The sequence below is a fragment of the Rissa tridactyla genome, chromosome 5 (genome assembly GCF_028500815.1).
Source record: "Rissa tridactyla isolate bRisTri1 chromosome 5, bRisTri1.patW.cur.20221130, whole genome shotgun sequence".
Taxonomy (NCBI): Eukaryota; Metazoa; Chordata; class Aves; order Charadriiformes; family Laridae; genus Rissa; species Rissa tridactyla.
The window spans coordinates 12,804,476-12,831,110 of NC_071470.1; the positions used below are offsets into that span (position 1 = coordinate 12,804,476).

The 26,635-nt window shown below is 38.9% G+C and overlaps 1 protein-coding gene across 11 annotated transcripts in view; it reads left to right on the forward strand.

Moving 5' to 3' along the window:
- The window catches only part of FRYL (FRY like transcription coactivator), a 173,951-nt gene that overhangs the window by 53,700 nt on the left and 93,616 nt on the right, over window positions 1–26,635 (forward strand). For all 11 annotated transcript variants that reach the window (XM_054203294.1, XM_054203295.1, XM_054203293.1 and 8 more), the window contains 2 exons: window positions 18,661–18,860; window positions 24,294–24,347. In XM_054203294.1, the coding sequence (XP_054059269.1) occupies window positions 18,741–18,860; window positions 24,294–24,347 (174 nt within the window). In that variant the 5' untranslated portion in view covers window positions 18,661–18,740. The remainder of the gene's footprint in view (window positions 1–18,660; window positions 18,861–24,293; window positions 24,348–26,635) is intronic.

The following is a 26,635-nucleotide window of genomic DNA, read 5'->3' on the forward strand; positions in this document are numbered from 1 at the left end:
TGGTGCTGAGAAAAATGGTGTCAAGTTCTTGAGAATTATTTGGTTTCGTTTTATATTTGCAGTTCTAGGATGAAGGTTATGAAGACTGACAAAAAGCGATCATGACTGTTGGATAGCTTTAGCTATTTGGGCCCTGGGAGAGGTGACAGAGCCACAAAGGTGGGGAGGATCAGCTGGTGCTGTCTTGACAGGATTTTCTCTGCAGAGTTGCAGTTCTCAGGAGCCTTGGTCCCCGATTCCCACTGGCTGGGAGTGTTACCCAGAAGCTGTAGGCTAGGCCTGAGTTAAAATTCCGAGTTAATGGCACTGTAACGTGTGCATGCTTTGCACGTGTCTTACCTAACAAAGTCTTGTGAGAGGGGGACGGGATATTTCTAACCTTTAAATGTATTGGTCCGTCTTGTTAACTGGAAGATGTTTGCTCGTGTGCAGTCAGCATTGTGACTCCGTGGAGGTGTGGCAGAGGCTTGTGAAGGGTCGCAATTTTTCATCAGCATCTACAATTAGGGAAAAAACCCAACCTTATAGATTTCTCTGTTTTCTTGTCCTGTGCTTCTCGCCAAGTGCAGCTGCTTTAGCAGGGTATTGATAACATATTTCTGGAGATTGAACAGTGCTCCCCCCTTGAGTTGTGTCTGTGGAGTAGCGGTGCATTGCTGGTCTGACTGCCTCCTGCTCTCCATGTGCAGTCTCGTTCTTCTGCAGGTCTAGCAAACTTAGTCCGCTCAGAAGGGAAATTTTATAGCATGATTAAAACGGCTTGGTGCTTTATGGTGCTGTCAGTACGTGACCATACAAACTCAAATACCACATCATCAGGGGAAAAGATGAGCGATGAGCGCTGGATGTGAAACTCACACTCTCAGCCAGTGACCTAGAAATTTAACTCGGCAGAGGCCAGAGCTCGTTATCGTGTCGTGGTTTGCATTTGGTCTCCTTCCAGGTGTCGGCACCAGAGCGCTCCCTCCTTTGAGGCCCTCACCCTGACTGAGCTGCACGGTCCCACCGCAGCCGGACTGCTTCCGTCCCCCTCAGTTCAGTTGGTAATCTGTGCTTTATTGCTGTAGAGTAATTAATGAGGTAGTGGTTTCTTGGAATATGTACAGATTTTGCCTGTGTAACCTTGGTATACTGAAGAAGTTCATGATCTAAAACCTTGACCAGAGAAGCTGAGATTTTCAGGCTTGAGAGGGAATAGTTGGGCAATGCATAAAAACAATTTTGGTAATAGTATACCTGAGCAAGAATGAAGCAAATATTGATCTGTTTTCAAAATAATGCTACCAGTATATTTATATATTGCAGCTTGGGAGATGGTAGCATTGGCTATCTGTCTGTGCTAATGCTGGTTGGTAAGCTAAGTGACCTTACTTTTTTTCTTCACGTAGCAGTAGTAAGGACCGTTATGGATTATGCATCAGCTTTTTTATGATGCCCGCTACTTTGAAATTTTATCCTCTGTTCCTGAAGAGGGCTGGACGTTAGAGAATTTTTAAAGCAGAATCTTAATAGTTTCATATCTTACTTCCAATATATTTCTTCTTTCCTTGTTTTTATATTTGTGGTGAACTGTGTAGTCTTCTAAATACCACCCAAATACTGCTCGTGTCATTAATGGCCCAGTCATAGTTGGTGTTAGTACATACAGTCAGATCCTTAGTTACTTTTCGAGCCTCAAAACCTGGTAGTATTCAAATAATTACAGTTTTGAATGTAGCTGTGATACCGTTGTCCTACCTCCTTACAGGCTGCTCTCTTTAAAATATGGTTTTATGTATGAACTTATTTTTATACCTGTCCATCAGCATGGAAGACTTCAGAGCAGATTTTACTACAATTCATTGAGTAGGCAAGTGTCTGTTACTTTACTGATAGATGATGGGTATTTTCTGTGTCCTCCTGCAAAAATATGAATCCTACTATTTAATTTTTATCAGAAAACAGTGTAGGAAATACTGTTGCAACATCGTATAAACAATGTAGCAGATGTAAATGTGAGACCTTATATAAGAGAGAAAAAAGGATATGTTATTTAAAATAAGACCTGAGGGGGGGGAAAATGTTTTCATTCACTCTCACAGTTTGTTGAGCCCCAGAACATGTGTCCAAAAGGTCCATTCAGCAGCTGGGCACCAGAACAGGGGTATTCAGGGTGTCTGTCCAGCAAAAAAGGCACCACAATGCTTGTGTCCAGCTGTTAGGTCTGGAATCCATGGCCATGGTATGGGAGGTAAGGATGCCAGGTGCCACATTCTCCTCATTTCCTGAGTTCCTCTTCAGTTGCCAGCATTTGGATATGTTTTTTTGGAGCTGACAATGATCAGTGTCTGTATCCTGTCCCAGCTCTGTGAGTCGTTCCGAGCCACTGTGGTTCTTTGTCTGCAGGTGTGGGTGTGAAACTGCAGTTAGAAGTGCTGGAGGTCTCCATGACCTGCTCACCAGGTGCCGTTCACGCAGGCCATGCTGAGAGCCCCACTTCCCCAGTGCCTCCATAGCCAGACCTTCCCGCTCATACCAGTCTGAGCCTCTCGGTTACAGTGCTTTTTAAAGCTTAGAAGAACATATTGAAGCCAGATAAAGGCTCTTATTGTGGAGAAAGCAAACTACTTTCTGAAGTAAATTAGAATCAGATAAAAAGCTAAAATGAAAGTTGAGGAAGGTAAGAGAAAAAAAGCTTTTTCTTTTTCCTCTGAATTCCAGTACATACAGCTCAAATCTTTTAAATGACCAATTTAGCCGTGTATTTTGGAGTTCTGTGAACAAGCGTAGGATAGCATATTTTTATTTCAGATGTGACTAGCCTCCTCCCCTGGAAATGACAAAGAAGCTGTTAACTCTGAAAGCTCGGTGTGTTTATGGGAGCTGAGAGTAGCACTGCATGGCACTTAGTATTGTCTTCTTCCAGAGGTCCAATTCAAGCGCTGGCTCTGTCTGCCTGCTACGTGAGGGTTTTCACCAGGTTTGTGCTGCGCCCTTGCACTTTCTCTGAAGACTTAAGGCCCTGAAGGCTGTCATCTGTTTTTCTAAGGAGTTGCACAACTTCAGATTCTTGCTAGTTTAGTTTACTTTTATTTGCAGCTAGCATAGATAAATTTCTTCAGAAGGTCTGGTTAGAAATACAAGTGTCCCATGCTTACTTGAAAAAAAATATGGTTAACTAGGGCTTCATGTGAACTCAGCGCTAACTCATGCTGTTAAAGTCTTAAAAAGTGCTGAGAAGCCTCAAAATACAGTTCCCACACTAACCATAGAAGCAAAACAAATTTGGAAAAATGAAATAGTGACCAGTTGTGAACCTTCTAGATATTTGCTAATTTTCATATTCATCAAACTTTTTTTCCCCAAGAAAAAATGAAAATAGACATCCCAGACCATCACCAACTCAGCATTTGATGTTAGTGTTTTTCTGTAGAGTTTGGGGAATGAAAGGACTTGGCTCAGAAGAGGACATTTTGGTAAACAAGAAACCAGACAACTATAGCTAATTTAAAACCAGAATTTACAACAGTGTTGTAACATATGTGTGTGCCGTCACAAGGAAATACATGCTCTAGTTGAAAAAGAATCAACCTCTCCTATGTGCTTTTACTCTTCGGTTAGTTGTACTGGGAACTGAAACCCATCAGAGTCAAATTTTCAGACGAGCTGTTCCCCTCAGTGCAGGGCAGAACACTTTAGAGAATATGTTCAGATGTGATTATTTTTTTTTCCTTACAATTAAATGTAGGTGGTTACCTAGATGTGCAAAAAAAAAAAAAAAAAGTTTTTTTTGGTTTTGTTTTGACTCCTCAGCAGACTTATTGTAAGATTTATTTTTTTTTTTTTTCTTCCTTGGCGTATTTGTGTTAAATGTGACAGATTGGAGTTAGTCTTCAGAGGTTTGTTTCCCTTTTCAGCTCCTATGTTCATATGGAGGATTACTAGGCAAAACTGACAGAATCAGAGCGTAGAACAGTTGCTCTTTCCTGAAATTGATACTTAATACGTGAGACTTATTCTAACCCTGATTTGTGTATGCTTGAGCATATTCCAATGCCCAAACGCATTTGTTTGTTTATTATCTTTTTTTAATCCTTGTGTGTACATCTAACTCTTTGCTTTTCAAACCATACCTCTTATAATATTTCTGAGTACTTCACTGGGCAGTTACTTACAAAGATGTGAAAATGCTCTTTAAATGGACGCAGTCTAGGCTAATGTAATGTTTTTGAGATTTAACTTGTAGATACATTTTTTCATCTGAAATCTTAATATGCTTATATGGAGCATATTAAAATAAATTAAATTGGTTTCTTTATAGATTTTTAAAAATAGATTTTGTGGGTTTTTTAATGTTACATGATTTGAAGTTATTGGTTACTTTATAACTGATGCTCCAGAGTCTTTTTCCAAAATAGCTTTTTACAGCAAAGCTGCCAGTATTCATTACTTTCTGCATTTACTCAGGAAAGGTATCAGTTTGACATTAATGAGGATAATTGAGGATAATGAGCATAATGAGCATAATGAGGAAAAGTCTTTTCCTCTTTCTACTGGGTGCTGGAATTGCCCTCTTCTCACAGGCAGTGGGAGGGGCGTTTAAACAAACTACCTTGGGTTGTGCTCGGCAAGAGAACTCTTTGCAAAAGCTGCTGGCTTCTGTCACTATCTTTTTGGAATATCAAGCATAAAACTGTTGAGCATTTTGTCATTGTTTTTCCTTTCAGTACAGTGCATCAACAGGGCTTTTTATATTCTTAATTCTTCAAACTGAGGATGTGGAGTTTTGTTTTTCCAGAGAAATGTGGATTAGGAAAGATGAGAGAAGGTATTTATGTTTCCTTTTCTGTTTGCTGGTTAACAAAGTCATGCTTATGTTCACTTTAACCTTGTTACTTGATGCATTTTTTGTGTGGTGTATATGTATCTGTGAATATATATTTAAAGGAAACAAAACCGCATCCTAGATGATAAGTTTGCAGTGACAAGCGTTAGAATTAAGTTATCTGTGCAGCCCATATATGAGTGTGTTTGTATTCTTTTGATGCTATATCCTTGCCTTAGTTTTGGGGTTTTTAGGTACTATTTCTTAAAGTTTTAGACATAGGGTTTAGTTTGTGCTTTTTTTTTTTTTTTTTTTTCCACTTCACATAGTGTACCATAAAAATGAAGTCTTTATTCAGAGTAAGTTCACCCTCAAGTGGCTGTGGAAATGTGTGCTTCCTTAACTTGTAGAACAGCATACATGGAAATCTGGAATAAATGCCAGTAAATATAATTCTCTTTCCTTCTTTTTCTACTCTTCTAGACCCCAGGCCTGACTAATGTATTTTCCCACTGCTGCCTGCATTTCCCTTATGCTTTCTAATTTAACATCACTTAGCTAAGCATTGATATAATTTTATTGCCTTTGTTAGCTCATGCTTAACGTAGGATTCAGAGCATCAGTGCATTTCCAGCCTGGTGCAGCCTTCAATTTGATAGCCCAGGAAGAAAAAAAAGCATTTCTCTGTTAGCAGTAAATGTTTTGTTCTCTGCCCTGCTTCCCCCCGGCCCCCCATGGGCTGAGGAGGGCACGCTTTCCATACTAAACAGAAAAGGCACGGGGGAGAAAGTGTGCGAGCAAGTTTAGCTGCAGACTTACCAATCACTTGAGAAATTGACTGTCATTCAGTGGCTCAAACTGCAGTTCATCAGCCGAGAGAGGGAATGGAGGGAAACCAAACTGCCCCTAGCAAGCTTAAATTAGCTCAGTAGGAATCTGCATCCCCTTTGGATGCGGGGCGGGGGGGGGAAAGTCTGCTAATGGCAAAATACTGGAAAACATTGATACAGGGGATAGGATTATGAATACCTGCTAGGCTGGAATGGATACCTTATTTCTGGGTGGTGAAGTTTGGATAAATGCTGCAGCCAGGTTGAGAATCCAGCAGCGAGCCATGGGATGGTGTCAACGGTTTTAGCTTTTACATTGTCAGAGAAAGTTGTAACTGGTCACGTTTAGAGGAAGAGTTGATGGCACAAATCATTGGAATTGATGCCAGATTTGCTAGACATAGCTCCTTCCAGTTGTCCTTCTGACTGCGGGAGTTAGAACTGAAGGAAAGGTGCTTTCACAAGTTATGGGCTCTCAACTATTATGTGAATGCACAGTACTACCTAAAAAGCATGATAGCCCTCACTGGTATGGTGGTAAGCTTGAGCTTACAGGTCTCCCTGAAAGCCGGGGAATACAACTAGCTCAGACACAGTGGTGGCTTGGTTTACATTTCCTTAGGGCAGGTGGATCAGAAGAGCAAGCAAAAGTTACGCTACTCTATTCCTGCTCTTCGTGTTCAAAAGGAAATTGTCATCTTTACTCCTTACTCCTGTTGCAGTAATAATTTCGATTAAAAACTAGGCATCTGATGCTGCTCTTCGAAATTAGTATTAGTGGTATGAGCTTCCCCCCCCCCCCCCAATTTAATCATACTGGAATAGAATTGCTTCTGTGTTTGCATCTTTACTGAAGGTATGACTTACAATGCTGTAGAACCCTAACATTGTGGTATAGGAGGTAAAGACACAAGTTAAGGTTTTCTTACGCTTATGTGGTTACTCTTTTGAGGGAATACAAAATTTGTAAATGAGTAAAACTTGGCAGGTTTATGTACTCAGTTGTTATAGTTGTTATAGTTCAGTGGTTTGAAGGGAACTGAGATACCTGTGTTACTTCACAACACAGCAACCTTTGCTGGTGCTGTGCAAAAGTATTTTGACAGTAAGGTTGTGTTAAGTCTTCACAATGAGTCTACTGTGAAAGAAAACAGAAGATAACAGATACGTGCTTAGGGTGGTATGTTTTTCTTTGAAAAGTTTGCAACTTGATTGCAGAACTGTTTTCCAGCAGAAATTAGTATTTTAAGTCTAACTTGCTTTATTATATGTGCAGCTTTAATTTTAGTTGAAAGCTACAATTGTATAGAACTTCAGGACAGTAGAAGCATTTCTGAAAATTACCATTGGGAATTTAATTTACAGCCCTGAACCTTTACATTACTGCCATTATCCTACTTCCTTAGGTGGTGGATTGTGTTCTAGATTATGGACAAATGAAAGAGACTTAGCCTTTATATTCTTTTAAACTACTCTAGCATGGGAACAGCTTTCTGACAGTGAAGCAAAGCATGTTAAATATATTAGCAGTTTGGAAGTATGCTGTGAAATAAATCTTATGTCTTTCTAAGTGAAGGTTTCTGTGAAATACAAAATACAATTTTTAATTAAAATGGTTTATCTGAAGAGGTTTTCTATTCTGGCAGTTGTTCTAGAAAAAGAATTACATAAACTACATTTTTAATGGTCTGACACTTTAATGGTCAGGATTTCCTGACAGCGTGCCATAATCAAGAATGACTGGGCAGGACTTGAGACAATTGAGTTCAAACTGATTTCCTCTTCCCCCTCCAATTTTTGTGCCTTATCACATTGTTTTCCAGTGTGTATGGTTTGGTCTTTTGGCATTTTGTGCTATCAAAATTATTTTTTAATTTCCTCTTTTTTTTTCCTGTCTGATAATAATCTACATGCGTGTTCTACCATAAAAGGCTCTGTAAAGTGGCTCACATAATGAGTTGTACTTCTTCTTGCAAATGCTCATAGCAGTTTCAGCCATTATTTCACATCTAAGTCCCAGCTGTTATGTTGTTAAGGATTTTTTTAAAATTTAAATATGTGAAATTGGTCTTACATACACCTTAGTGATTTTTTTTAAATTTAATTTTAAATTTCTTGGTTGCAAAGGTAGTTACCTTCCCCATAGATAGGGCGTTCTGCCCTGCCATCCTGTACTAAGTTAGAATTGCATAGTATGAGAGGTCAGGTCACCTTCAGCAAACGTCTTTGAGACTGTAGCTTGTAGCAGCCTTTGCTGCTCTCGTCTGACGTTCTCAGTGGACAGAGTGAGCCCAGCAATGACTAATAGTCTGGTTCCCACTGGTTGCCCTGGATGCCCTGAATGTCAGATCTGACCTCTTTTCCAACTAGTAAATTTATTAATAAAACTATTTGTGTTTTCTACCTTACATAGATATAAAATACCTACCTATCCGATTTAGGTGATTGTACGTGACACACGTGGCTGTTGTTTGTTTCAGTCACAATTCTGCAGAGAAGCAGGTTCTCTATATACAGTATGAGGATAATGTGTTGCTAACAGTTTTCAAGGATTGTTGTGATTTTCTTTTCTTTTTTATTTTACCCCAAAAAAAGCTTTGCTCAGGGATAAACACTTAATATCATAGAGTCAGTTTAGACTAGGAGTGTACCAAAGGGTTTCACAGAATGGTTTGGGTTGGAGGGGACCTTAAATATCATCTAGTTCTAAACCCCTGCCATGGGTGGGGACACCTCCCACTAGACCAGGCTGCTCAAAGCCCCATCCAGCCTGGCCTTGAACACCTCCAGGGATGGGGCATCCACAGTTTCTCTGGAAAACCTGTTCCAGTGCTTCACCACTCTCAGAGTGAAAAATTTCTCCCCGATATCTAATCTAAGTCTACCCTCTTCCAGTTTGAAGCCATTACCCCTCGTCCTCTCACTACATGCCCTTGTAAAAAGTCCCTCTCCAGCTTGGAGAGGTATTTTGCAATTTAGTAGTGGTGCTGCTTTTCACAGATGAGGGAGGTTTAGAAAGAAGGTTTTGCAGGGTTGCTACTTCTCACCTATGTATAAAGGTTAAGAGGAATGACTAGCATAGTCCTTCTTTAAGAAGTGGTAAAGCCAGTAGGATTTACTTGGGAAAATTCATAGCCCGGTTTCTGCCTTCTCATGCATCTGAGTTTAGGCAAAAGAAGTATTTAAAAATAATTTTCTTGATTTTACCTCTGTAATCTGTTTTATCTTTCTGTCTGTTTTAGAGTTTCATGGAAGAAATAATATACCTATTTTATTTTGAGACTTCTCAAAGTAGGGAAGAGACTGCAGGATATGAAGTCCCATACAGGGACTGGAATATTTGCTGGTTAGAATTTGCTCAGTCATTAAAGCAGCTAGGCAAGAAGAATTTCTTGTTCTCTTCACAAGAATTCCTCAAGGAGTGTCTGAATATTAGTGTGAAAAAGGGGGAAAGGTGCTACGTGGCAGAGAAAATAGCAAAAAGTCTCCAGAAGATTTTGGTGATGGGAAGTTTAGAAGGGGGAGAGAGACCCTTCAAGGACTTGTCTGAGTTTGAGATGCAGGGGACTGACTTCTCATATTTATAGGTGTGGAAGAGACGGAGGACAAATTTTCTTCTAAGCTTAAATTGATTATTTTTTTTAAAATAACAAAACCCATCACTTTTAGGTTTGAAGCAATATTACTGAAACATATTTCTCTCTTGCTTTTGTCCTTGCAGGAGACTGACTGGTCAGATTTCTAGAAAGCATTATGCCAAATGAAAATTTAAAAATTACAGTTTATGGATGAAATTGTCAGAGATATTAACAGCAGTGGGGGGAAAAGGCTGCTGATTTTTTGGAAGGACAAAACTACATAGTTGTAAGGCAGAACTTCAGATTTGAGGATCATCAGTAGCAGCAAGACTGTATCTGCTAAGGAACTGTAATTTGGCCCAGATACCCAGAAAACTAGATACTGCCAGATGAAAATTTTATGCCTTAGAATTTCTGCAGTGTCTTTGTGTTGACCTGAAGCAATATTTCTATTACTGGTTGCTAGTAGAAGAGTCTGCATTCTGGTGAAAGCTAGAATTAAATTTCTTGCTGGTGTTTCCAGAGGCTTTGAAAGCAGAAAACAAGCTTCATGTGAGTACCTGTAACTAGACAAATTGGCAGCTGGTCTCCAAGTTCAGTCAACTTTCCGTAAAGAAAGGATGGTCATATTTGGGGGTAGAAAAAATTATTTGTATGATAAAGCTTCAGAAGATTTCAGTGAGGATTTTGTTCTATGGGGTTTTTTTGAGTTCAAATGAAAGCTTAGTTTTCATAGTACCAGTTCCCACAATGCACTCAAAACCCTGTCATTTCTGTATTGCCTTCCAGGGCATCCTTCGCATTTTAGCCATCTGCTGAGTTAGCTACTTGAAATAATCTTCTGTTTATTGATGCAGCATTCATTTATGTTTCTTTATTCCAGAGTTTGGCTTAAATGTAATGTAAACATATCTGAAGCTCCTTAGATAAATTTTCAATAGGGAAGTGTTTCTACTGAAGAAGTAAAATGTAAGTTCTGATTTAGACACGGAGGGGAAGTTATCAATACACATACAACTTCCTCTCACTGAAAGGTTTGACTTGGCTTTACAAACATTACGCTGAACCATGCCACTGAACTAAGCCAATTCTAAAGCCTGTTTCTACTTCACAGGTGGGTAATCCATCTTATTAATGTGACGTTTCATAAATGCATGACTGGAGTACCAGCTACTACTGCAAGTTATTTAATTCTTTTCGTAAAATTCCCATAAAATCAGTGAAAGAGAGAGGGCTGAGTAAGAATTTGTGATCTGGGCCCTTAGTCCATGTGGCTTGTTAATGAGATACTGGTTCTTCTTTGCCTGTTCATGTAGTGCAATTGGACATGTGGAGTCATGATCTTTGTTAAACATTTCCCAAAGATAATTCTCTGTATACTGCCAGCTCAGAGAAAGGAGAATGCCATACCTCACGTGACGGAATGAATCAGTTGTGTAGTCTGCATTGAAAATAATAGGATGTTTCTTCCTCAGGAACTACGTATCCAGACTAAGATACAAGAGATACGTGAGAAAGAGCAGATTTTTTTTTTTTCTCGGTCATTTATATTCTAATGTATTTGGACTGATTTTCAATCACTGTATTTCTATTTGTGGTGTTACCAGTCAGTGGGTGTATATTACATAAAGCAAAGGAATATCTAGGTAACATGATCTATGAAAATTTGTGTGGTTAGTGGCTCTCAATAGATATATGATTTCACTGGTAACAGCTGTGGATTTTATTCACGTTTAGGTTATCTTGTAAAGTGACATGACTGTGGTATCAGGAGGCTGCTATGCCTCGCCCTTCACTTTCAGGTTTTCATACCAGTATCAAGAATGATATTTTTATTAGTACTTTTTTTTAAGCACATCCTAAGAATGTCTCAAAAAATGGCATCTAGCAGAACCTTATACTATCTTAGTCCATCTAAGTTATTGAGAGTAATATACATCACTGAAAAAATTGGAATAGCATTTATGTGTAACTGGAAGTGGTTAAAGTAAGTACATAAATATATTTGACAAGTTTTCAATTTCTTCTCTTTTATTGCAACCTATTAGCACAGTTTAAAATGAGTAACATTTTGCTGGTAAATGAGCGTTCATGAAATAAATGGAAAAATCTGGATAAATGCAGTATAATGCAGAAGCATCCACCATCTCTGCAAAGGCTGCTGACTCCAGCACTTGCCTGCTGCTGGCAAACCAAGGAACCAGCCGGAGCCCACGTGCAGCAGTGCTGGCTGTGCATGAGCAGCTGGCATCCAGTGCAGCTAGAGCTAGTGAGGCAGTAACACATCCAACGACGGGCAGGCTCCATGCACCATCAGTAGCGGTGCATAGCTCGGGCAAAACCCAGTGAAGCAGACCTGGCTGGTCTGCTGTGCTGTCACATGCGTCGGCAACCCAGGTGAACTGGCTGGATAAATGAATGGCAACTGCATCCTCCCGTCGCTACTCTGAAAGCAAATCCAAGGGACTTGAGTGAAGAATGGCTCTTTCTTTATATTTGTCGGTGGACTGGGGGCTAAGATTTGGCATGTGCCTCTGTTATTAGAGATGATATTATTGTTATTATTCAAATCATGAGTTATAGTTCACTGATGTAAGGAGATTTTGGAAACAATAGAAACCTGATGGTCTACACAAATTGTAGAATTGTCAACTGATGATAAGATTATTGAAGAAGCTGTCAGCTGTAGAAAACAGGCTGCTGGTCTGGGACACAGGAAACCAAGATATAACTTTTTGGCTCTGCTCATAATTTGGTTGGATGATACTGGATAGATTGCCATCTCTTTTGAGCATTGACTTCCTTATTAGGAGAAAAAATAATGATTCCTTTGGTAAAATAACTAAAGATTTGTTGCTATGAAGCACTCATAACAATTGTTACAGACACGTTTCTGTGTATATTAATATCACTTCTGTGAGGTAGGATGAAATGTTCTAGATGTTTATCAGATTAGAAGACGAGTTTAATTAAAATATTTTCAATCTTTGGGAATTTTTTTGTTGTCAGTGGGACATACAAACGCTATTCTTCAACAAATATCGCAGGAAACTTAAAGTACCTGTGATATTATGTGTGCTTTAAAAATAATAATAAAAAGCTTAATCATTAAATGTGAGCTGTGTAAAGTGATTTACTACCTTAGCAATGAACATAAAAATAGCAACCAAGAATATGATCTGCTTGATGAAAACTATGGAGGCCCTCTCAGAAGTGTGTTGAGTATCCTTGTTTTATAGTTGGATACCTTATTTAGAAAACCATAAAGTAATTCTAGATGTATTTTCAGGTATCTCAAGAGGGGGGGAGGTACCTGATGGAAGTTTTGCTTCAGTCTGACCGTTCCAACTTCCTGAGAAACAGCAGCAACTGAAAGCAAATTTCAGTTAAAGGAAAAGACATGAAAAACTTAGGAAGTACTATTTAAAGCTCATATTAAGTGTCAGCACTTGGCTAAGTGTAAACTAGTACCAAAACCATTCTATGAAAGGTAAAAAATCATCATTTTGTATTAGCCATGGAGTAAAATGCACTCTCAGACTGTCACGGGCTGGGGTGCACTTGTTACCTTTTGGTACCTGCTCTGTGTGTTTGAATCCTGAGTTACCTTGTTGGTAAATAGGACACTACTTACATCCTGAAATACTTGATGCGTTTGGGCTTCACAGAGAGAAGCAGGATGATAAAAATAGCATTCTTTAATACCAACTTGGGTATTAAGTAACCTTTCCTACTTCTGGACACTTGTATTTAGCGTGAAACAACTTTGTTTCTCATTTAGCATACATCAGGGCGTGTTGCTTTTTGACCTAGGAGTATGTTGTCTGTCTAATTATCCTTTGTATTGTTTCACTGTTCCTTGAAACTATCCAAACAATTTGGTGTGGCCCTGGCAACCAAACAATACTGTTTAACAGAGGTTTCCTACGGCACTTGCTCCCAGATTTCCCACGTAGTGCCAGCTCGCATCAGAGCAAACAAACAGGATATTGTTTCAAGTGAATAACATTCAGTGTTTTCAAGCGATTTGTGAAAGTAGTTTTTTGTTTTTCAACTGTTGCAAGTGGTATGATTTTTGGTTCCAGATTTCATCTGAAGTTCTGTAGAATGGTCCATGTTTTGAAGCTTCAAAACAGTGTTTGAAACTTAAATTTTCTCTGGCAGCTGAGAGCAGGGAATGGCTTATGCTTTGATGGCAAGGAATGGCAGAAAGAAATTACTTAATCCTGTCCTGTAATGAGATTTTTTTTTCCATTAAACGTGCTATTTTAAATCCACATAGACCCTTCTTACAGTGTTAGCGATTGCAAGTTCATGAGTAAATAAATCCCACTGAACATAATTATAACAGATAATAATGTTGTTTGACCTAGTTAAGAAGCGTGGTAATAGATTTTGACTTTTCTTTAAGGAACTACTATATATCTTTTTATTAAACTCAGTCAAGCTCCCTCCCCTTTTTCCTTCCTATGTGGTTTTTTTTTTCTGTGTGTGTTTAACTAACTTACTGGTTTTACAGAGCAAATAAAACCACAAACATTGTCATATACAAGGCAACATTCATTAATGTGAACCATTAATGCTGTCATGAATTAGAGTCCTCATCAAGTTCATAGATGAAAGTACATCCTAGTCATTTACTCTGCCTATTGAATATGCTGGTGTTTCAGCAAAACTAAGATATTTGTAATCCTCTCATGGCACCATTTATAATTGCTTCAGTTTGACATTTTTCCCCTTTTTTGGTGGGGGAGGTTTATTACCAACTGAAGAGTCTGTGCACGTGAACACAGAGATCAGTAACGTGTATGTCTGTAGGATAGCCTGAACTCTGCTTTGCTGCTGGAAGAGTAGAAAGGCAAATGGTGGCCCTGCATTGACGTGCAGTATGTGCGGTCACACATGACACAGCGTATGTGCGGTCATGTGGTGAGCAAATTGGACAACTGATTGTGTCAAAATTAACCTGGGGAAAATAAAATAATACATATACTGCTTTTCCAGTTCATTTCACTACACAGCTGCACGCGCATGTTTGCTTGCACAGGAGGAGGATGGCACAAGGAAGGAGAGAGCTGGCCTTTGACAGTGCTGCAGCTGATGCCATCCGAAGGGGGCTGCGGGAAATTGTAGCCGAGGAGTGGGGTCCGTGACATCGTGGGTTGCTGTAAGGCTGTCCTGGTACCATGTTCCTCTGGCTTCGTGGTCGTGCCCTCTGCCCTTGCACCATAATTTCTGCAACGCTGGTCTGGTTGTGGTCCAGTTGCTTCTTTTTTTCTCGTCGGGGTTAGGGGTTTTGTCCAGTTTACTTGTTTTGAGTTGATTTCCTGTGTTGTCGCATGAGCCTGGGAGGAGGATTTGCTTGCAGTACTGCCTGGGTTTAGATCAGCCTAAACTGCCTTGGGGTTTCATCCTTAGTGAGAGAAGCTGTTTTGTAGCTTTTAAAGTTAACATACTAAGATGATCTCTTACTGAGGATTAGTTTACTCATGCAAAGTAAACACAGTACTTTGAAGATGATGAGCACTCAATGTTTTCCCGATTCTGAAATGACAGGGGCTTTTGAAGGTGATCTTTTGAAAACTGGAGACAGAAACGTATTATGTAAACACACTATTAAGACCTGTCTATATAAAGCAAATCTAGATGTAGTTCTGGATTAAGGAGCATGTTAGTCCTTCTCAGTTTCCCTATGGAGAGACAGGAGCTGGTTGAGTACCAGCTTCTCATTTTTCAGGAGCGTGGGCTGGACCAGAGCTGTGGCATGTTCCCTTAGTCCTCAGTCCTGATAATGTGGGGATTGTGGCATACTCCAGTAGGCAAGTCTAGAAGGAGCCAAAGCAGCTGCTTTGCTAAATGTCTTCTGACCCGACACAGCTAATGATGTTCACCCCCTCACTACAAAAAAGACACTGAGGTGCTGGAGCGTGTCCAGAGAAGGGCAGTGAAGCTGGTGAGGGGTCTGGAGCACAAGCCTTATGAGGAGCAGCTGAGGGAGCTGGGGGTGTTCAGCCTGGAGAAAAGGAGGCTGAGGGGAGACCTTATCGCTCTCTACAGCTCTCTGAAAGGAGGGTGTAGCCAGGTGGGGGTCGGTCTCTTCTCCCAAGTAACAGGCGATAAGACAAGAGGAAATGGCCTCAAGTTGCACCAGGGGAGGTTTAGATTGGATATTAGGAAAAATTTTTATGCTGAAAGGGTTGTCAAGCATTGGAACAGAGGCTGCCCAGGGAAGTGGTTGAGTCACCATCCCTGGAGGTATTTAAAAGATGGGTAGACATAGTGCTTAGAGACATGGTTTAGTGGTGATTTTGTCAGTGTTAGGTAGGTGTTTGGACTCGATGATCTGAAAGGTCCCTTCCAACTTAGGCAATTCTATGATTCTATGAAAAGGAGACTTAAGCTTCTCATTTCTTTCCAGTCTGTTAACTTCAATATATGATTTAAAAGAATAGAGTCCAGTTTGTCTGTTAAGTAAAACAAAGCTTTAGCTTTCTTAAAAACTCTTCTATTTAGGATAGAAACAACCGTTTATCTAGAAATGTGTGGTATCTGTTAGGAGCCCTTGGGTACTTGACTTTTTCATTTTGTTCATCTGCAGATGGAGATGAAAGGAGAGTTGTTCAAAATCTGTGTTGCACCATTTTCTGTTTTGTCAGTCTTACACTTGGTGTTTCTGTTTGTTACCAGCTATGTCTAGAAAGGATACATTTCTTCTTTTCACCTCTTCTCTCCTCAAACCTTTGTGCTCTCATTCTTGATGCATAACGCATCTCTCTCATTTCCTGGGCTGCCTTTGGAAACATCGGAGTTTAGGAATGACAAGAGCACAGATGCTGGAGAATGTAGACATTGTAAAGAAGCAAAATATTTTTAAAGTGCCTGACACGTTTATGCTTCTGTACTGAGGGGACAAGCCAACCATCAGATATGGGATAAGGAAGAATTTTTCTTTCAAGTCAGGTATTCTGGGTTGTCGCCTTTCTTTGCAGCGTGCACTTTGGTCTGTTTCCGAACACCTTTGTGTACTTTCATCTAGCAAACTTCCACCGTAGGCATCTAGAACATGGCAGTGTCTTTGATCTCCCATTGCCTGCGCATGGCACACGCTCTTCTGTGGCTTTTTGGACCCATGTTACGGAGATCAAAGTGTTAGATCAAAGTGTTAGAGGATGTTCAGAAATGCTTTATGGCATGCGGTGTGCTTGCATGTTGTTCTGGTGTTGCCTCTGTTTGCTGGGAACTGAGCTCTGTGACCTTGGCAAGTCCTTCCAGCCTCAAAGCCGGCATACTGCAATTTATGTACAGGAAAAAATATGCATTACTCCAACTAAACAGCAAGTTTGTACAAATAATACTTAGGGGGTAAAACCACAGGTCATATGTAGTACTCACAACCTACTCGGCACTGGTGAGTCCTCACCTCGAGTACCGTGTTCAGTTCTGGGCCCCGCTGTACAAGAGGGACATTGAAGTGCTGGAGCGTGTCCAGAGGAGAGCTACCAGGCTGGTGAGGGGTCTGGAGACCAGGTCATATGAGGAGAGGCTGAGGGAGCTGGGCATGTTTAGCTTGGAGAAGACGAGGCTGAGGGGAGACCTCATTGCCCTCTACAACTACCTGGAAGGAGGTTGGAGAGAGGTGGGTGTTGGCCTCTTCTCCCAGGTGAATAATGACAGGACCAGAGGAAATGGTCTGAAGTTGCTGCAGGGGAGGTTTAGATTAGATATTAGGAAGAATTACTTTACTGCAAGAGTGGTCAGGCACTGGAACAGCCTGCCCAGGGAGGTGGTTGAGTCACCATCCCTAGAGGTATTTAAGAAACGTCTAGATGTGGCACTTCAGGGCATGCTCTAGTGACAGAGATTGTAGGTTGTTTGATTGGACTCGATGATCTTAAGGGTCCTTTCCAACCATGAAGATTCTGTGATTCTGCAAGGTAACCTTTTTGATTAGAGGCTGAGGTAGTCGTGACCATTCTTTTTTCACTCCTGCTGAATTGCTGACTTCACTAATGAGTTTGATAAATGATTATTTTCAGTGGAAGTTGAGGAAGTCTGCATTACATAAAACGTAACTTTCTGAACTGGTAGATGAAATTATGAATGGCTGAGACTCAAACTTGGGAAGATGCGAAGTGAAGTACCGAAGGTTTGGTCTCCGTGGCAACCAGTATTTTCATGAATGAGTTGAACACTGAAAAAATGTTTGAGTAAAAATTGTGGATAATATTTAGCTAATAGGAATTGGACACGTACAAGTTGAAAACACACAAAAAAATTGCAAGTTCATGAAAATTGACCGAGTGCATCTCCTCACAATTAAACTACACAAAGCCTTAAAGAAGCTTACCTGAACAAATCACAGTATGTAATACAATCAGTAGGTAAGAATTCTTAAGATCAGTTCCTAGTATCAATTAAAAAAAATAACATCTGCAGTCATGGAATATGCTAGAGAAATGTGAGACCTTTCTGGGTAGATCTGGGCCATCATTAGAGATGTCAATAGTTATTTTGATTTATAGTGTGCAAGACAAGAATTGTAATTATTTACTGTAATTGTTATGTGTGTGTTAAACTTATGCGTGAATGAGTTTTGATATCAGAATTTTGGTACTGTGATTCACATTGTGTGGCAGCTGTGATAAAAAAGAAATGTTTTTCAGTGCTTAGGGAGAAAAAAAACATTAAACGTTGATAAATTTATGTAAATTTAGTATATGACAATTTCAGAATAAAGGTGAAGGCACTAATCCTTAGAGAGGGGGGCTAATATATCCAGTGTTATTTATATTGATCAATTAATTAATATTTCTGATGAGGAACAAGTCTTTCAGATTTGTGACTAGAGAGTGGAAAAAAACAGTTAGCACGACATGTCTAGAAAATGTTTGTGTTCTTGTCAGGAAAATCAGCTTACTGACAGAAAGTGCCCAGAGGGGCCAAGGAAGTATTTCTCTTGAAGATATTTGGGCACCAAGTAGAAACTTGGACTTCATGGATGATTTATAAAAACTGAATCAAGCAGATGCCTCTCACAATGTAGGGAGATAACCCTTAAATTTGAACCTTTTGATTTTTTAATCACACTTGAACTGAAGATACCAGATATTAAAAGCTGAAATCTTTATCATGATCATCGTACAGTTGTATTCAGAATGGGGTTAAGCTTAAGACAGCTTAAGACAGTTTTGCATTTTGTCAATAAGAAAAGCCTTTACTATGCAACTCTTCTATGCAACTTAAGTGGAATTTCCCACTTAATTAAAAAAAATAAAATCTTGTTGGATGATATAGCTAGTTATTTCCTCCTGCTGGTTTACAGAATTTACTGTGTGAATACACCCGTGTGGTAGACGGGAAAGTAAAGAAGTGACAGGCACTGTGTTTCGAAGCTCCGCTTTATAGCTCTTTCTTTTTCTTTTTTTTTTTTTTTCTTTTCCCCCTATAGCCTCCACACCACCCAGCAGAGTAAATAAACGCAGAGTTTCTCCAAGTGTTGTTTCCACCTGGGAAAAGAGAGGCATCATCATGTCTAACATTACTATTGATCCAGATGTCAAACCTGGCGAGTATGTCATCAAAAGCCTCTTCGCTGAATTTGCTGTTCAAGCTGAAAAGAAAATCGAAGTTGTAATGGCTGAACCTTTGGTGAGTCCTTTTTTTCATAGTATCCCTTGAAATGGTCCTGCTTTTTTTCTAAAATAGGCTGATTTATCGTATGTATAGTTACTGAAAAACACGTGCCCAGATACTGTTGACTTTTCAAAGGGATTACTTCAAGAATAAATAGGCTTCTGCAAACAGGGTTGCTGCCTCGTTTGTTTTGTTGTCTTCCGTTATGCGGTGGTTACTGGAAACAAGACCTCTTAGTATTCGTAAGTTCTATAAAGTTACAACAGTTCCAGTTACAAAGTTACTGGAAACAAGACCTCTTAATATTCGTAAGTTCTGTAAAGTTACAAGAGGAAATAGCGACAACAAAAAATGTTTCTTCATTAACACTGTGAAGTGTGTTTCCTGTTGATGTTTCTTTGGAATAATGCTGCGACAATATATTTCAAGAAAAGATATATTGGGTTTGTTTTCCCAAATAATGATGCTAACAACTGGAAGAACATAGTCCTCGGCATATTTTGCAGATTAGGCAAAATGCAAAATTGTGTTGGTGATCCAGACTGTGGATCAAAGACAGAGGAAAAGGAACATTTCTTTATACGCACCTACCCAGGGCATACATTTTATATATAAACATTACTGGAGTAGTCATTTGTGAAGGTCTTTAACAGTTCTGTCTGCCAAGTTGAATTCATTTAAACAAAATGTTTTTTAATGCAATCAAATAAAAATTTACACATACAGCCAGCATTCCTTATTTTATATTGGTGGGGAGGAATGACTGCATAGGAAACCGGCAATTTAAAAGAAGTGCCAAAAGCTGTGGAAAAGTGAAACAACCTTGAGCCTATGTAACACAAAGAGGTCGAAGGGCATCCTTAGGTGTCGCAATGAAAGGATTTACTGAAATGATTTTATTTTTGTATGTAGTATTTGATATAAATACTGAATATTCACTTCTAGTGTATGACATTTAAAAAGAAAGATAAAAGTCTGAAAGGGCACAGGAAAGGCACTGACTGAGATTGGAGAAAAGGCTCTAATGGAAGGGAGGAAAGCCCTTTATTGTTTTAGTGTGATGTGATTTTGTGGAATCGCTTGGCTACAAATAATAATGTGGAGAATACAGTGTTACATAAATCTTTAATGTGTTAGATGAAGCTAGGCTGTTGGGTGAAGCTGGTGGAGAGAATTTGGAGCCAGACCAATTAAAGTTAGGAGCTAGACACTTTTTAAAACTTGAAGATGAACATGCCAGTAGGGGAGCAAAAAATAATTAAAAAATAAAATTTTATTTTTTAAAACAAGTAACTTCAGATCAAGACAGCACCTGGGGGTAGGGGACGGTACCATTTTGGCTAGATGTATGGGTTTCATTTAGAAGTGACTGGCTTGTGATTTTAAGAAGTAACTAAATAGTTTCTCTGGCTGTGAATGATACTCAGTGAGCAAAGAAGTAGTTTCCTTTCACTGATTTAATTAAGAGATCTCTGCTTGCAGAATTTTAATACCACAGTTCCCAAAGTTACAGGAAGACCTTATCAGCAAATGCTTAAAATAATAAATGGTTCAGGTAGCAAGCATAACCACAGGAAGATCATCTTTTTAGTGTGTAAATTAAATTAAAACACTTTTTTAAAAACAATTCTTTTAAGTCTTCTCTAGTAGTATATAGTTTTAAAGGAAAAAGGGCTCAGACACAATTTATTGTAGCTTAAAATACTCTTCCTCAGCCGAGCAAGGGTGACCGTGAGTCATGATACCAGCCTTCCCCAAATGTGAAACAAACTATACCAGTGAAAAAGATTAGTGATAAACTCAGTTACCTCATATTTTGTCAGGCTGCTTGTAAATATAGATGGTTAGAATTTAAGCAGAGAGTTTAACATGGTGCCACCATGTTACCAAGCCGTTAACTAGGTAAGTTGTAGATCAGTCTCATGTTTAAGTTAAAACTGGCGAGAGTATTTAAGCCCGTTGCCAGCACCAGCGATTTTATTCCATTGTGGAAATACTAAACATTGCTCAGACGAGGACTGTGTGCTTTTGCAAATCTTGCCTAGGTGCTTTCAAAAACTTGCCCAAAGTTTGTAAATTTTAGCGTTTCTTCAGCGTGGTGTTTCTCGCACGCTGGCCTGATGCCAGGGCAAGGATGCAGGCACTGCCCAGCGCCTGGGCTGCAAGAGGCAAGGCAGCATCGCTCCTCTGCTTTCTTACTTACAGCTTAGAGGACTGAAACAAGTAGGCTAATTTTGCTGTGTGCTCATCCGAGCCACCCTGCCGAGGTGTGCTGGCCACCAGAGGAGGGTGGTGGTGAATGCTGGAGAGGGGCCAACGGGTGGTACCTTTTTCCAGGGGTGCAGTTGTTTGCACAGCACACGCACGTCTGACTACATCCTGATTTCTGCTGCCTCCCATATGTTGACATTTCTGCTTTACACAACGGATGCAAACTGCTCTTTCGTTAATTCAATAGGTTGTCGTTTTTTCTTTTTTTTCTTTTTCATTTCATTTGTGAAAGATAAATGTAGACCTGTTATTTCCATCTCTCTCTGAACTTCAGGAAGCCAGGGAAATAAATCTTAAATTATTAATTCAGTGAAAGTTTCCAGACCTTTACTTTATGCTGTTGGATAGATTTTTGAAAGTCATGTGAGATGACTGGGGCCATGACAAAGCAGAGTTAGAAGATAATTAAAGGGCCTTGGTAAACCTCTGACTGGGTTAAAGAGTATTACTTGGTTATGTCACGTTTGGTCAGTGTTACATTAACTACAGTGATATTTACCTTTTAGCAGTTAAGATCTTTAATGCTGAGGAAAAATAATAGAGAGGATTATGAACTTGTAAGGTCTTCATTTTTTCTGCTACAAAAATCTTACATTTGATGTACAGAAGTGTGTCAATTAGTATAGATTATGGGGGGGAAAAAGCTAAACTTTCAGAACTGTCTTAAAATAGTTTGCTATCTATTGACATGGATTTAAACTTCTTCATCTAAACACTCACAGATTATTTCACTTCTCTTTGCTTTTTTACCATTCTTTTCTTTAGGTATTTCTGGTTTTAGATATGTGCAATGGGTATAGTAAAAACCCAGTTTTTGTTCACCTGTATAACAGTTTTGTAGTACCATGATGGAAACGTGGCATGTCAGGGCCTTGTATCATAAGGAAACCTAAGGAACCTGACTTTTACCATCTTCTTACAGGAAAGTCACTTCTCCATCTTCTTGGGAAATAGGTTTTTAGTTATTTTCCTTCAGCTTATTTAGCAATATTACGATGTTTATATTGGGCGGAACATTTCTCGTGTTTTTGCTTTATAGATAAGATTACAATTATTTGTGCAGTTTATCTAGAAGCATAGTACAGATAACACAAATTCACCTACAGTAGACGTTTCCTTATTTAAAAAAAAAAAAGGAGGGAGGAATTCTGGTTAGAAGTGAATTCTCATTTGCAAGTGCTCTCTGGAGCTTTTACTATTTGCTGCAAAATGTCAGTTCTCATAACAGTATTTTGACCAGACTCAACATGTAAAATTATATGAATCTGTAAGATTCAAAAAAGTGTTCATTTGCCAGTATCTGAAACATTTTCCCCCTTGCTTTTGAATACACAGTGAAAGAACATTGGCTAATACATCAATTGATGAACAACCACAACTATTTCAAAACATGAAATGCATTTTAATGAAACTACCTTCTTTTTAAAATATTTTTTTATTTAAGCATACTGGAAGTGTACATAAATGACTATTTCCTTAGACAATTTCTGGGTTTCTTTGGTTATAGAAAGTGAAAATGGCCTGACTTCTGAATTGATACCTATGTTATTTCCAGTTCTACTTTCAGAGTAGGCAAATGTTGTTTGCCTGGGCAATGTTGAATTCAACTTTTCAAAGGTTATAATAGTTGCCGGAGATTGTGGCCTTTTGAACACTGAATACAGCTGCAGTCATAGCAGAAAATACCAGAAAATGTCTCGTATTTTCAAGATTACAATTAGGACAAGCAAAAATAAGCTGCCATTTGGAATCTTGTACTTGGTACATGCAATCCCGGTTTCTATCTGTTCAACATACAGCCCATCTGTTGCAGCATTGCAAGGGTTAAACGCCAAGCAATGTTGACTTATTAAACTTTTGTCAACACCCTGGCATGGGTGTTGTCTCTTCCTAAACTTTGTGTTAACTGAGGCACAACTTTTTGAGAGCAGTACCTGGTTATCGGTATTGCTGACACCTCCTTTTACATCCCAGACCAGGCAAGTTCACAGCTCTTCCAGCTTACTACTTGTCTTACCCTCCCTCCATAAAATCTCTTTGTTTGCTTACTGCAATCCAATGTGAGCTATTAACTCCTTACCTTGGGTATTTTTTCTACTTTCCTTGTTTTGATTCGTTTATAATAAAGTGAAAAGCAGTTCAACATTTCTTTAAGTAAAAAGAAATGCTAATCGCATCCTTATATATCTTGCTGTTTAGTAGCTTGCCCTTAGAGTTGTTATTGTGGCACTCGGCTTACTGTAAATCATTGACCGTCAGAGCCAGTACATGGGACTTAGCCTTTTATTTATTTATTTATTTATTTATTTATTTATTTATTCAGCCTTCCCCTTTTTTTTTTTTTAACTTTCCTGTGTACCCTAGCAAGAGACTATAAAAATTGTATTTCTTGTAGCTGTATAATTTGGTGCTCTCCACAGCCACTAGGAAGAATTACGATTACATTATTACTACAGTTCATAAGTGTTTTGTTTTTTTAATACTTTAATTCTCACTAAATTATTTTGTCAGGAGTAGAATTTAATTTGGCTTTTAACAGAGCAGTATGTCTTATGGTACTGGTAGCAATGAAATATTGTAATAATAAAATCCTAGTATTATTGCATCTTTTCTGTACCTAACAAAGTTATTTCAAATGTAAAGCAAGCTATTATTGACATTCTTCTTTTCCTGGACTAGGTTTTCTAGCTATTTTTCATAGCAGTTGAGGAAAAGCGCAGATTGGAAATGCATCAAACAATTGTCTCTGCCTCTGTGAAGGCATTTTAAAATTCAGTCTTGTAGCCTACAATAACTGCCTTATATGAACGTGAATATGCTTGTTAATTCAGATGGGAATGGTTTTCCTTCTAAGTGAGGCTTGGCACCCACCGCCAGCTATCTGTGTCGAGCACGCTGCTGTAGGCCTGGCCATTTGGGAGAGGCGTTTGACATTTTCTGTTTGTCAGTCTTTAACGCTGTAACTATTAAGCCACCAAGTTAATTTTTGATCTGTATTCTTCTATTTTGTGAGTACACTTCGCATCTTCAGAAATGGTTCTAGCTGAGAAATAATGCAAATATTCACATTAAAAGTTATTTACTTGTTCTGTAATATAGCTGAGAAAGAAGGAATATATCTTTGATAGCAGTCAATTGCATTGTGAAATTCATGTTTCTTTTTATTTTTTTTTACAGGAAAAGCTCTTGTCCAGATCTCTTCAAAGAGGTGAAGATCTTCAGTTTGATCAGGTAGGAGACATGTAATTGAAGGCAGTTTTTATTGGTTTAACATCGCCTCTGTTTTTGCAGAATAGTAGTTCCACTGTTGGAATGACTTGGAACATCCACATCTGAATCAGCCTCAGAAGATTTAGATCTTGAATGTTAGTTAGACTTTATTTTCCATTGTAGAATATGACAGTAAGAAACTACTAGAATAATTATTTGAAGGTGGCAGTGAAAGTTGCTGGAGGAAAGATGCTGCAACATGGTAGGGGAGAAAAAGACTTAATTTATTTCTCTTCCTGTCGATAAGTTCTGCGTAGCCTCAGCCTATATCACTTACTGTTTCAGGGGTTCTGCTTTTATAAGCAAATAGCGTTAATTTTGGTAACGTGGCTTTTACTGATGGCATTTTGATTCTATGGCAGAAGGCATAAGGTAGATTCCAAATGTTACTTAGTCCTTTGCTGAGTGTGTAGTCACACCGTGAAGCTATTCTTTACTGTAAGTGAACTGTACATGGAATAACTCTTTGCTCAATTTTTCATGTTTATTTTCTTTATTTCTAATTCTTTCATAGTAGAGGCATGTTTTTGTCTCATAACTATTTCCTTGCAATGGAGAGGCAGCATTCAGATGAAGCCGCGTTGATTGCCTGTTCCTGTTCTTAATTGTTACTGAATTGCATCTTACTGTATGAAGTCTAATGTTCTGTCCATATCTTCTGTAACTGGATTTTTGTTTCATGCTTTCCATTACTCCTCGGATATAGGTATTAGACATTGCAGTGAAATCTGTGGACCTGCCCCTACTTTTCAATTAATAGCTATCTGTGAACCTCTCTTCCCTCCTCCCAAAAGAGAAACAAATAATAGCATGTATCTTTTTTTTTTTTTCCAAAGAAAAACAAAAACAAAACCACCACCAAAACCCTCACGCAGTCCTTTAATACTTTCTAATCTAACCTGCTGTAAGGCCATTATCTCCTAAATGAAAGTTTACCCATAAGGAAGGAAGATGAGTGAGAGGGGGATAGGGCATAAATTCTTTTGTAGCTGCAGTATTTTGTTTTAAAGCTGACCAAAAGCTAAATAACATGCAGATAGGGATAATCTAAGGAAATCTGTAAATCAGTAAGATTACTAATTTTTATAGTAACTCCATCCCCACCTCCTAGTGCCACGTTTTTCTGCAGTTAAGGATGTTTTTTATAAATCACTAGTAGTCATGTATTAAACTACGTATAGGTTCTAAAAATATGCTGTGTGAAGAAAAATAAAAAGCCAAAGCATATAACTTTTGAAATCTTGTAATATAGAAGCTACCTTTCTTGAAAACTTAGTACTTTAATTCGTTTTGATTGTGTATATATACGTGTGTGTGTGAGTTCTTACGTTGTTCTTTTGTTATTTTAATCTACTTTGGGTTCATCGAGATCTGAATTTTAATGCTACTGAATAAGTGCTTTAGAGAGTCAGAGCAGAACAGCTCCCTTGTGGTGACGGGGATTGTGAATTTTGATAGGAAATTTTGAACACTGTTTGGCAGAATTAAGATTGCTTCTCTCTGTTCATTGCTGGGTGTATGAAACCCACATTAAGATCAATTCTCCAGCAGTGCAGAAGATTGCAGAGTAAAAACACGCTGGCAAAGTAGGGGAGAGAGGAAGGTCCAGAGTGCACAGCCCAGCATCCAGCAGAGAAGCTAGGGCTGCTGCTGGCCAACCTTGTTCACCCAGAGATCTTTACGGAGTTAGGAGTTCAAGTCTGAAAAGTGCCTTTAGCTGTCCTGATACGGTGTCTGAGCTAGTAAGTGTTCTACTGTGGGAATAAAAGGAAAGTGATTGAAACGCAAGAGGGACTCTGGGAGTAAGAAGGTCTGTAGTTAACACACATTCTCTCAGCTCAGTAAGTGACGAGAAGAGGGATGGAGGAGGAAGGCGTGTTGCCTGTCCCTATCACGAAAAAGTAAAATAGCTGTTTGATGGGATTATAGGCTTCTGTTGGAAGCATAGCCAGACCATAGAAGGCCGCTATTAGATCCGAGTGTGCAAAATCAATAGTTTCTCATTTTCAAATAGTACAATTCTTTTATTTGTCGTTGAGGTTTTAATTGGAACAAAAATGTAAATTTAGCTAAAAGAGATGTAACTTTGGAAAATGAGAAGGGAATTTTTATGTTGATACACTTCTAAACTTTTAAAAATTTTAGTACCAGTGCTTTCCCTTTATCATTCCCAGCGCATCAAGAAGCTACTGGAGAGGAATTTTTTTTTTTATAGAGCATATATTGCATTTCTTAAAATATTTTTGCTT